This window comes from Acomys minous (genome assembly GCF_964271855.1).
Source record: "Acomys minous genome assembly, chromosome: 14".
Taxonomy (NCBI): domain Eukaryota; kingdom Metazoa; phylum Chordata; class Mammalia; order Rodentia; family Muridae; genus Acomys; species Acomys minous.
Window position 1 is genome coordinate 17,701,604 of NC_140496.1, and position 12,646 is coordinate 17,714,249.

The window sequence follows — 12,646 nt, forward strand, 5'->3', positions numbered from 1 at the left end:
ATATTAGTCATAAAGTACAGGATAGCCATGCAACAATCCACAGACCCCCCAAAAAAATCTAAGTAACAAGGAAGACCTAAGGAAGGATTCTTGCCTCTCACTGAGAAGGCAAAGTGAAATAGACATTGGAGGTGGATGGATGAAGGGAAATGGGTAGTAGAGGGGGTGGAGATGGGAACAGGAGTGGTCAAGTGTGGGAAGGACGGAGGGAGAGAGAACTGGGATTAGTCGGGGGCATCTCTGGGATGAACTAGAAACCTAGGACCATGGAAAATGGGAACCTATGAAGATGACCCTAGCTAAGATTCCTAGAAACAGGGGATTTGGAACCTGAAGTGGCCACCTCCCGTAACCAGGCGACACTTCCAGTGGAGGGATGTCAACCCAGACACAAGCCCATCGACTCACCCACAATTTTGTCCTGCCTACAAGATGTGGAGGGATAAAGATGGAGTAGAAATTGAGGGAATGGGCAACCAATGACTGGCCCAACCTGAGACCCATGCCATTAGGGGGCCTCCCCCTGACACTGTTAATGATATTCTCCTATGCTTGCAGATAGGAACCTAGCACAACTAGAGCCTCTGAGACCCTTTACCCCAAAACGCACAGAAACAGATGCAGAGACCCATAGCCAGATACTAGGTGGTGCTCAGGGAATCTTGTGGAAGATGAGGAGGAAGGATTGAAGAAGCCAGAGGGATCAAAGATACCACAAGAAAACCTACAGAATCAACTAACCTGGGTCCACAGGGCCTCACAGAGACCGAACCACCAACCAAAGAGCATGTGTGGGATTGACCTAGGCCCCCCCTACATATATGTAATAAGTGTGCAACTTAGTCTACATGTTGGCCCCCTAACAGCAGGAGCAGGGGCTGTCTCTGACTGTCGTCTGCCTTTGGATCCCTTTCTCCTAACTGGGCTGCCATGTCCCACAATAGAAGATGTGCCTAGTCCTACTGCAACTTGATATGCCAAGGCAGATTGATAGCCATGGGAGGCTTCCCCCTCTCTGAGGAGAAAGGGAGGGGATGTATGGTGGGAGGTGAGGTGAGAGGGAGGGTCTAGGTGGAGAGAAAGGAGGGAAAGCTGCAATCAGGATGTAACGTAAATAAACAATTTAATTAAAAAATGTGTACTGATCTTAAAAAAGAAAGAAAACCCAAGGTCTCTCATTGGGACTTGGGCCTCACTGACTCTGCTAGGCTGGCTGTCCAGTGATTCTCTGGCAGCCTTTGGTCTCTGTCTCCCTAGATCTGAGAGTACACGTGGATATCACCAAAGCCCAGGTTTTTATGAGGTTCCTGCTGAGAGACGCAACTCAGGCAAACCCTTTATCACTACACTGTCTCCAAGGCCTGTAATTTTCTTAGTGGTCCCACTGCCTGGGAGTGGAAAGGCTCTGGCAATGTCACTGGAGTGGGATGATTTTGGTGATGCAACCACTGAAGAAAGGCATCTCCTGCGGTGTGGGATTTACTTGAAGGGGCTCGGTGGAGCCAGGAGCTAGCATGAGAAATGGAAACCGAATCCCAGGCACCCAAATAGGTAACAGGCAGGTGCGGCTTGTGTTTGTCATCCCAGCACATGGGAGGCCAAGATGGGGTCTCTGCAATAAATTGGCTAAGAAGATTAGCCAGAATTGGTGATCTCTGGCAGCAGTGAGAGACCCTAACTCCATAAATAAAAAGGGAAGAGCAATTGAAGAAGACACTCAACATCAACTTTAGGCTTCCATATATATGTGCACCTCCCCACCTGCTGCCCTGCCAACCCATGTGCATGCACACACACATACACATGTATGTGTACACATACACATATACAAAACACATACACACACACACATATATATATATATATACATATACACACATATATACACATATACAAAACACAAATACACATACACAAAATGATCATTTAATAGTGTTCTGGTGTGAGAAACTAAAACAAATGGAACTCTGGGATCTCCTAGATCTTGCTGGTTATGGCTGTAGAGCAGTTATACACATTTTTCACGTGTTCACATGGTGCTAGAGATCAAACCAAGGCCTTGAGCAAGCCATGCGGGCACTCTTCTGTGAACTGCAGCTCCAGCCACCTCCCCAAAGTTCTTAAAAAAAAAAAGAATCGGGGGCTGGAGAGATGGCTCAGTGGTGAAAACCACCACCGGCTTTCCCAAAGGTCCTGAGTTCAATTCCCAGCAACCACATGATGGCTCACAACCATCTAAATTGTGATCTGATGCCCTCTCCTGGGAGTACAGGTGTACATGCAGGCAGAATATTGTATACATAATAAAAATTTAAAAACCTTTTAAAAAAAAGAATCATATTGGTTTTGACCATAAGAGCAGTATGTCTTTAAAAAGAATTAAGATAAAAGGAGTTATAACATCCATAGACCTATCTCCAGAGACTAACACTTAACTCGTACTGTAGGAGGTTCCTCCCCCTTAATGTGTATGACATTACTTGCAAATATATAAAATGTAATTTTTCTTTACGTACTAATATTTTTCACATTATACTCTGAAAAAAATTTTCAAGCAGCAATGTGCAGAGACCCATGTTTTATTTTTGAGACAAAAGTCTCACTATAAAACCCACTCTGGTCTCAAATCCACAGTCCCCTGCCCCACAGGCAACCATGCCGGTCAAGTTCTAACTTTTAGATGCTTACGGCATAGTTTTTTTAACACATCACCCTTTTTGCTTTATTCTTTGATGTGTCATCTTCTGCTCCTGGGTTCTCTAAGAAGAAGAGTGGCTTCAGGCTGGAGGAAAAGCAGAGGTCATGTGCAAGAGCTGTCAATGGGTCAAGCAAGTGGCTGTTGGGTATGGAGCGGCCCATGTTTCCTCTTTGAGACCGATGCGCTCTGAGCCCCTGAGGGTGGCTGATGTGGCATCTCAGCTTTCAGCATGGGGTCAGTGAGCGAGTTCCAAGCCCACAGCCTTGGGTGGGTGGGTGTGCACGCACCTGTATCCGCTCAGCCAGGATCTGAACGAGAAGGTCATCCGGGAGCACGCAGCTCATCAGTCCCGTCTCACCTCCGATGCTGGCGCTGACACTGAGCCGCCGCTGGGTGGGCCCCATGAGGAGAGGGCTAGAGGGAATCTGATGAGATGGGGGCGGGGGGCGGGGAGAGAAGAGCCAGAAGTCAGAATCTAGTTTTATGTCTCAACAACTGTACCTATAACCCATGTAGCCTCTAGGAAAATCATACAACAACTCCCGTAGGCTCCTTATTTAGAAACAAAGACTGTATTGTAAAAGGCAGGATTCCTATTTTCTCTCAAGAATGGATGGTAGCTTCAAGCCGGAATATTCTGGGAGGTTCTTTGTATGTGTCCTAAACTGTATTTGACTGCCCATTCACTCAACAGATATTTACTGAGTTCCCATCATGCTCCAGGCCCTCATCATGGGCTAGGTATCCAACAAGCAGGATTAACAATGGTGCTGCCTACATACATGGCTCTTAATATTCTCACGGGAGACATAGAAACTGAACATTTTATACAGTAGGAATTCATGATGTTCATAGCAGTGAGGACTGTAACGGGAAAGTGACCAGGCAAGGGACTGAAGAGCAGTGATGGGGGTGGAGAACAGCCATGATGAGAAGATCATACATGCTGGGTGGCGTGACCGAACGAGACCGAATGAGACCAAAGTCTTTCAGTGAGGCGGCTGAAAGTTGCCTCAGTGCAAGAGAGATGATTTGGGAGCACACAGGAGCTCAGTGTGCATGGAATCCGGTAAGCAATGGGGCTGGTGGAATGTAGGCTGGGGATGGGTGTCTCAGTGGGACTGGGGAAGGACACTGGGGACAACCATGACAGAGAAGGCAGTCTTTGCAGCCCTTGTTTGGAGGGACTGCAGTGAAGGGGATCTGAAGATGAGTTAAGAGCTGGCAGGGGATACAAGGTCATACAAAAAAGAAAAAAAAAAAGGAAGGACATAATGCAAAGAAAGAAAGATGGGAAAGTAATGGCTATGGTAGGAATTTAACCCCTCAGTTGAATAAGAGGAGAAGGGGCGGCGTCCAGTGCACAGATAGAGAATCAGCTCAGAGTGGCAGTGGGGGCAGGTGCTTAGCCACAAGCAGCGATGGCAGCGCAGGATTAGGGAAGCCCGCTGGGAGATGTGGTGGTGAGAGGATGAGCTCATTGTCTTCCTAGATGAGCAGACAGGTTGTCAGCTGAGGATGAAGTGGAGCAGAGCGCCTTAGAAGTCAGGGGAGCGAGGAGGGCCAGAAAATGGTCATTTCAAACAAGGGGCAAATTTACTAGGGAAGTCCATGGAGTATTTTTTGGACTATAAGACGCACCTGACGATAAGACACACCCTAAAGACAGCAATTGGATCATAAGGGGCACCCTAACTCCCTCCCCCTCACTTTGGTGAGGGGAAAGCGCATCTTATGTCCAAAAAAAAATACAGTATGTGGTGTTAAATTTAAAATTAAGGCTATCGAGGAGAGACAAGTGATTTTTCTAGCTAGGATCAGTGTGGTCTGGATGGAATTGAGTCCCCCTGAGGCTGGAGATTGCCTGGAGACTATGACAAAGGAGAAGGCACAAGGGAATGTCCACAATGGTGGACCATGGCATGCAGATGGAAGAAGAAGGGCAGTGAGGTGGGTAGTGTGCAGAGAGCATGAGGACTGTGGGTTTCTATGGGACCAGTTACATCCCAGAATAAGCCATCAGGAAAGTTAGCTTGCAGAAGGTGGTTGGTGTATAAGGTGTGTGACGAGGGACCATGCAGTTTCTGGTTGATAATGACCAGTGCCATGGTAGTGGGTAGCTGAAGACTACAGGATTGAGAAGTAAGGATGCTAGATTAAATACTCCCCAAAAGACAGGATTTCTAACTAAAAAGTTAAGAGTCTAACTGATGAAAGTGATTTATGAATAAAAGATGTTATCTTCCAGCCATATCTTTGTTGAATGACACATGGCACACTTCTTCCCATGTGCAACACCAACAGTCAGTCATGGATGTCGGAGGACTTGTGCTTTATGAGTGCTTCAAGAAGTTCAAGCACCCATGTCTATGGGGTACAGTCCTCTGTCTTGTCACACTGAGCAGTGCAAGTGTGTGTGTGTGTGTGTGTGTGTGTGTGTCTGTGTGTGTGTGCTTGAGTGTATGTGTATGAGTGTATTTGTGTATGTATGTGTATGTGTGTATGAGTGTGAGTGTGTATATGTGTGTGTGAGTGTATGTGTATGTGTGTGAATGTGTGTATGAGTGTGTGTGAGTGTGTGTGAGTGTGTGTGTGTGTGTGTGTGTGTGTGTGTTGGGGTGGGTACACAAGTTCTGGTTTCTACTCTCGACTTTTAGGGTTACTGTTTACTGAGAGAGTAGTAGAGTCAGAACTGGGATTTTCTGTTGCCCCTGGAAAATTCTAAAAGGTTTTACTTCTAGATGGATAGAAACAAAACAAAATTTACCATAACACCCTGTTTGTAACAAATACAGATATCTGTGTAAGGACTGTCACATTAGCTCTCAGGAAAGAGGGCTAAAGGCTGATGCTGCTAGAGAAAATGAGCCAGTGGTTCCAACTTACAAGATGTGATGACTGTAAGACACACTTAGAGGGAGGTGAAGGGGAAAGACCTTACAGGGCACCAATTCAGTCCCTGCCGAGATGCTCCATCCAGCCTGTAGTTTTGTTTTCCCATGCAGACTTTGCTCTAACCACCTGTCCCATCTACACCCAGGCCTCCATCCCTGTCAGGAACTAAATCTTTACTTAACCCACATTCCCAATCGGACACTCACTTCTTTTCTTATGAAGATCTACACGCCTGTTGCACATCTCTACCTAACCAAGGCATGGCCTCCTCTCTACAAGGACCTGCAGCTATCTCCATCCACGTCAGCTACCCACGATGAAGCACCCATTTCCTAGATAGCAGGACTCCCAGACTGACTCCAGCAAGGTCTGAAGACCCTCAACTCCTCCTGCTTTCCTTGCTCCATGTCCTCTTAATCCCTTCTCTACTTTGGCTGGGCTCCTCCTACTGACTCCATCGCGACTACCTGAGTTCTGAACACATCCATCCTCTCTCCAATGATGGAAACTTCTCTCGCTGTCTCTGAATGAGGGCTTCCAGGAGCCACTTGGAGAAATCTTAAAGCTGTGAGCTGATGGTTTCTAGTTCCAGCTGGGTCACCAGCATTATCAACTACCTTTCCTTTATGCAGCACTAGGTTTTGGTTCTATCTGTGACAGTGGAGGTATTTGTGCTCTGCCTTAGCATAGTCTACAACCCAAAACTCTTCACTGCTTCCTATAAAAGATTGCACTTCCTACACACATGACAGCAATTAAATGATTTCCCCAACCTCTATCCTCCACCTGGCTTCCTCTATCCTTAGCTGTGTCTGGTTTTTTTTTTTTTTTTTTTAACTTTTATGGATCCCAGAGGAAGCCAACGCCATTATCTCTCAACTGCGTAATCCCTCCCCTCCTCTTCTCCTGGAATCTCATTTCTTCTTTTATGGACCTTATATTTTTCCAAGACTGCCTTTCTCTTTTCCTTTCATCCACCCACCTCCGTTCTTCCCGCTTTAAAAAGAAAGACAACAAAATGGTTCATTCTGAGCCAAGTATGAGTGAAGATGGCTTGGGGACACAGATGTTATCATGAATGACATGTGCCCCAGAGCTGCTTTCACTTTAGACATGCGTCCTACCTTTGCTTTGTTTCTTTCCTGCAACCCACACTCTTCATCTTGGGCTTGCTCTCTGACAACACCTTTCACCCTTTTGCTCACATCTTAGAGACTTATATTCACCTAACTGCTTCTCTACCCACAACCCATTCCTCACTTCCATCTTATGTCTCTGCCTTCAGCATTGCTTTTCGTCAAGGTGGCTCTTTGAATCCCTCAGCATGTGGCTCGAGCCACGTGACTTCTCTATGACTGACCATGGCTTTCCCTATAACTCTGCGCCACTCATCTTAGTGGCCCAATCCTTTATATTCCTTTCGTGCTGGCTTGAGCTGTAAGAAATTGCTATTATAGGATTCTAAAAATGGTTAACTATTGGCCACCTTCCATGGTTCAACTTAATTTCTTTTGTAGCTGTCTTCTGCCACCATTTTATTTCAGATAACATGTAAGCATGGCTATCTTCCTTAAAAGTCTCTCCACCAGTGTAGCTTGGGTGGGAGATGCTGCTTTCACCACCTTTACCCCTCTGACATCCAAGTCAGTGCCAATAGCAGAAGGGCACTTGCTGGGTACCATATGGCTGTGTACTGATTTATGAAGGAGTGGAGTAGGGGAAGTCACGGAAACAGAGGATGCTGGCATGGCTGCAGGATGCCAAAGAGGAGGAGGAGGAGGAGGAGGAGGAGGAAGAGGAGGAGGAGGAAGGATCCCAACCCTACTCCCTGCAGTCCCTGTGCACCTGAGGTGTTTCTGATTGGTGCTGATGATGCTGCTTCTGAGACCCAGACCAGTGGCTGTCCGCCTTGCCTTTGGTGAGCATCACGCTCCCACGCACACTCTTCGAAGGTTTCGATTCCTGGGTCACTAGAGTGAGTTCTGAGTTAAATTTGCCCAAGTTCTCAGCGCTTAGTCGTGCTGGTACCCCAATATTTTGGGTCATTGAAGACTCCTGAGCTGTTAGGAGAAGGTAGAGTTTTAGTAAGAGTTATAATATGAAGGAAGTGAGCAGGGGACAACACGCTGAAGCCCATGTTACTCGCTTATAAACTATTGAGCCATCTTATGGCTGACTGACCTGGGTTAGAAGGAGAGGCTCCACTCACCAAGCATTGGATGATGGTTCCTTTAGGGTTCTGGGATTTTTTTTTCTGCCTGAATTAGTTACTTTTTTATTGTTGTGATAAAATACTATGACCAAAGGCAACTTATAGACAAAGTGTTTATCTTGGTCACTACCAACCAAAGACCAAGTGTTCTAGCATTTGAGCTATGGGGGGCATTTCTCATTCAAACCACCATGGTGCCCATTCTTTTAATATCCCCTGCAGTGGTTGGGGCCCATTTTCTTTCCCAGCCCAGAGGCCAAGAGTTTCTTAAGTTGTGTGTGTATTAAGGCCTTGCCTTGGAAAGCTGACACTTTATCTTTTGAGGTTTTGGCAGTGGTAAGGCCAAGGAATAGCTGGGGCAGAGTTCTTCCTGCCCTCTGCAGAGCTGACTCAAATGACGAAGGAGTCAAGCAAGAGGTGTGTGGTTATTAGCAAATAGGACCTCCATTCACACGGTTCATTTCCTATTTTTGTTCCTGACCCCTCTTGCAAGCAGGCTGCTACCTTCTCCTTCCTAAGCGACTTCCTGAAATGCCAGTGATTTAAGATCTACTTAGAACAGCTCTTCCTGGACTGCCTTTGTCACCCCTGAGCCTCAGAGTCTTCAGATGGCCCTCTTGCCTGACATATCTGCCCTGACTCATCGTGCCCCCTCTGCCCCCCGGGATTCTGCCTAGGCCACTCTGAAGGAGACCAGGGGTGGAGAGCACATACTTTGCCTCCTAAACTAAGCTACGGAGCACCCATGGTTCTCTAGGTCTTGGGGGAGACTCGGACTCACTATCTCTGCCACTCACTTCCGCATGTAACTCTCCAGAGTTCCCTCGTAGCCACCACCCACACTGGCTTGCTGTTTCCTGCAGCTCCCTCCTCCCCTCTCCTGAGGTTTGGGGGTATGCACAGGGAAGCCATGTTGCACCTGCAGGGGGACTGGGGAAGCTGAGACCCCTGGTGGACAGCTACATTCTGAATTCTGCTACAGCTGAATTCTGCAGCACTTAGCGGGTGTGCTAGTGTCCCACTCACCATGCCCTTCACCAGGTGCTTCGCCACACCCGACACCTCTGCTCTGCTCAGCTCAACTCCGCTTCCTCAGAGGCCCCAGCCGCTGGCCTCTCACCTCAGTCTTGACTACTTTTCCCACTGCACTCTGGCTCCCCTGCCCACTCCTGATCTTTATTGACCGTCCGATCTCTTTACAGTGTCCGTGTGCCTCTAGCTGTTTCTTGTCCATTGCGCCCTCCATATTTCAATAAGAGCTTCTAGAAACAACCTTAGCAAAGGTTTGGATTTGAACCAATGAATTCCTTTCTTCTTTCCCTTCCTTCCTCTGTTTTCCTGTCTTCTTCCTTACTTCTTTCTCTCCTCATCCCTGTCTTGTCATCATTTTACCTCTGTCCCCTTTACTGCTCAATTTCTCTAAGCAGTGAATCCAAACCACCACGGTCACAATAATGTATATAATTGAAAAGTCTCCAGTAGCCACATAAAAAAAAATCAACTAAAATGGTATATTTTATTTAACCTATTATGTGAAAGTGGATGGGTCAATATCTAAGCCAAGCATAAAAACTGACACTGTGTTGTGCCTTCCCCTGTTCATGATGCATCTTCAGCGGCTCAGTGTGCACTGTGCTCTGACAGTCCACCTAGGCATGAACTAGCCCCAGTTCAAGCACTCAGTCACTTCCTGTGGCTAGTGGCTTTTGCTTGGCAAAAGCAGGCTTAGATTTAGCTACGTCATTCCAGCCTGCTGACTATAGCGGACATCAAAAGCTGGTTAGGCCCCAACCCTTCTACTGAGGCTCCCAAAGGCATCAGAAGTCTCTGGACCTTGAGAAACCAACAAGGGCTCATTCCCTTGGAGCATTCAGAAGGTTCCAGTTCTTCCCATTTACCGCTTCAGTGACTTTCTGGTTTTAAAAATACATCTTAGTTATGTGTCAGGTGATTAACTGGCAGGTGTGGGATGCTATCAGGAACTGTGTCATGCTGTTAGGAAAGAGGAGGCAGGGATCCATGTCTAATCAGGTCCCTGTTTACACACACACACATACACACACACACACACACACACACACACACACACACACACACACACACATTTCCTTGTATCTCTGCTTTCCTGACCTGAGGTCCTCAGATGAGAGGATGGAGTCAGGATTCTTGGCTTATCATGGGAAGACCATACCAGCCTTTGCCTTTGTGAGATCCAAAAGTTCAGTCCATCCTCCTAGGCTTCCTTCTCCTCCCAGGATTCCTTTGAGAGTCTATGATGCCACTCTCCTAGTGTCTGCGGCAGGAAGTCGCTGTGATCATCCCTTCAGGTCTCCACCATGTATGTAGACAGGGAGCCAGCTGGACCAAGGCCATTTTTTCCCCTGCTTTTCTGTTGCTCCCTTTACATTATAAGAGTACTATTTTCCTACTATTGCTTTTGGTCCTCTGGGAGATAGGTCACAGTCACCCCAACTCTTCTTTTTATTCAATAGAATTCAGACCCCTAATCAAAGCTAATTACAGTAGACCCTTCATACAGCCAGCCTTCCCACCTCTGATTTATCACCAACTTCCCTATTTCTTCGTCTTCTTGTCTCTATTTTGCCTGTTAATAGTCGCCTGATCCCCAGAGCCCACTTCCATGAAGACTTCCGCAAACCATTGTTGGAACCGTCTAGTCCCAAACTTGCTCTCTCACAGAAGTGGAAACTTCTATAGTTATGGTTTTTTCCCTCCGTGCCAAGTGAATTCATATTTGTCTTCCCTCCAAGTGTCAACCACCAACAATGTGGGTTGTGTCTCTCATGGTACTCTTTTCTACTGGGCCAATCACATGCCTGCAGTGGGCATGGAATGATATCTCTGCATGCATGCTAGGTAAAGGGAATTCTCTAGGATAAACTGGCCACATGTCACACTGCAGCCTTCGGCCTGGCTGTAGGAGAGGAAGCTCAATGTGATGCATAAAGGAATGGTCTTACCAGTGGGGCTACTTACCACTCCTTGACCAAGAGAAGCTAAGGGGAGCCTGAAGTGACAGATTAGTTGGTAAAGTGCTTGCTATGCAAGAGTGAGGGCCTGAGTTCAATTCCCAGAACCCACATAAAAATCCAGTTGGGGTAGCATGAAATTATAAGGCCAGTGCCGGGGGGAGAAGAAACAGATGGCTTGTTGTACCTCACTGACCAGCTAGCCTAGCCTAACCAGTGAACTGTAGACCAGTGAGAGACCCTGTCTCAATAAACTAGGTGGGCAGCTCCTGACGCAGCACACACAAGGCTGTCTTTTGACTTTCACATGCATATGCCCTTACATGAATGTACACACACACATACACATGCACGCACGCACGCACGCACGCACGCACGCATGCACGCACGCATGTATGCATCCCCACCCACCCACGGAGAATGGGTCTTACCTGACTCCTCCGCTTCCCTCATGGACTGCTCTATAGCAGCTCTGATGCACAGCTCTCGGGCCCGAATCCCTGAAACGTTGTTGCTGTCTGACATGGCTTCTAGGACAACGGAGTCAATGTTCAGACAGGCTGCATTGTAGTACTTGGCCATGCTGATGGCATTGGTTGTCTTTCCTGTAAAAACAGCCAGAGTGCTGACTCTCGTGATTGTCAGTCATTCCTAGACAGAAGTCTGCAGAACAAGGGACCCCATGGAGTAATTTCTGAGTGCTTCGCTTCCGAGAGAGCGGCAGCAGAGACAAAGACGCAGCATGCTGCGAGTCAGAGCTGTGGATCCACTCCTGAGCCACTAAGGCGCGGGAGCATGACAACCAACACCCTCACTGGGTGTTCCTCCTCAGATTCAAAACCAGATTGTACCGATGATCTCAGAGGCTCTGTTCAGCCCCCACCACTGCGTCTGATTCTAACAGGAAGACACATTTGATTTCAAGACTAACCTGTGCTGGCTTGGTTTGTCTCACTTCAGTCCACTTTTCATTACAAAGTAGAAAACTCAGAAATAACAGCTGAGAGCGAAGAAAAGGGATCTGGAATCCCCTCATCTAGATACTAGAATTTGGCCAACAGCTGCTAAGTTTGCATTTATAAGCGCGGTATGGATATTTTTTATACAAATAAATGGTGGGTTGAAGAGATGGTTCGGTTAAGGGCACATTGGTTGCTCTGGCGACAGAGCACTTTGTTTCTCAACAACTGTAACTCCAGTTCCAAGGGATCTGGAACCCTCTTCTAGCCTCTGTCAGCACCAGGTACACATGTAGACATGCAGGCAAGATAGTGATACATGTAAAATAAATAGAAACATAACAAATCTTAAGAGACAAAACAAAATGTGGGTCTGGGGGTGTGACTCAGTTGGTAGGGAGCTTGCCTAGTATGCGTGGAGCTCTGGGTCTGGTCCTCAGTGCCACATAAACGGGGCCCGGTGGCACACATCTGTAATCCCAGCTCTTCAGAGGTAGACATAGAAGGACTAGGGGTTCAAAGTCATCTTTAGCTATATAGGGAATATGGGGCCAGCCTCAATTAGAGTCTAAGAAAGGAAGGAAGGAGGGAAGGATGGAGGGAGAGAGGGAGAAACTGAAGGAAGAAGGGATGGAGGAGGAGAGAAGGGAAGGAGAGGGGGAAATGGGTTACATGGGATGTTGAATTATAAACCCTGAAGATGCAGCTGTTCCTATCCCTGGAGCCTGCAAACATGTTCCCTTATGCAAAGGGCAATCATTTTGCAGATGTGGTCAGTCTGCAGATTCTACCATGAGATAGCACCCCTGATTATGGAGTGGTCTCAATCTCATTACAGGGGTCCATAGAGGAAAAAGGCAGGAGGGTTGACGTCAGGTGGTGACGTGCCAGG

At 47.2% G+C, this 12,646-nt stretch overlaps 1 protein-coding gene across 3 annotated transcripts in view; it reads right to left on the minus strand.

Moving 5' to 3' along the window:
• Positions 1 to 12,646, minus strand: part of HYDIN (HYDIN axonemal central pair apparatus protein) — a 346,689-nt gene that overhangs the window by 94,119 nt on the left and 239,924 nt on the right. For all 3 annotated transcript variants that reach the window (XM_084757699.1, XM_084757700.1, XM_084757698.1), the window contains 3 exons: positions 11,227 to 11,400; positions 7,439 to 7,653; positions 2,986 to 3,123 (listed from right to left, as the gene is read on the minus strand). In XM_084757699.1, the coding sequence (XP_084613825.1) occupies positions 2,986 to 3,123; positions 7,439 to 7,653; positions 11,227 to 11,400 (527 nt within the window). The remainder of the gene's footprint in view (positions 1 to 2,985; positions 3,124 to 7,438; positions 7,654 to 11,226; positions 11,401 to 12,646) is intronic.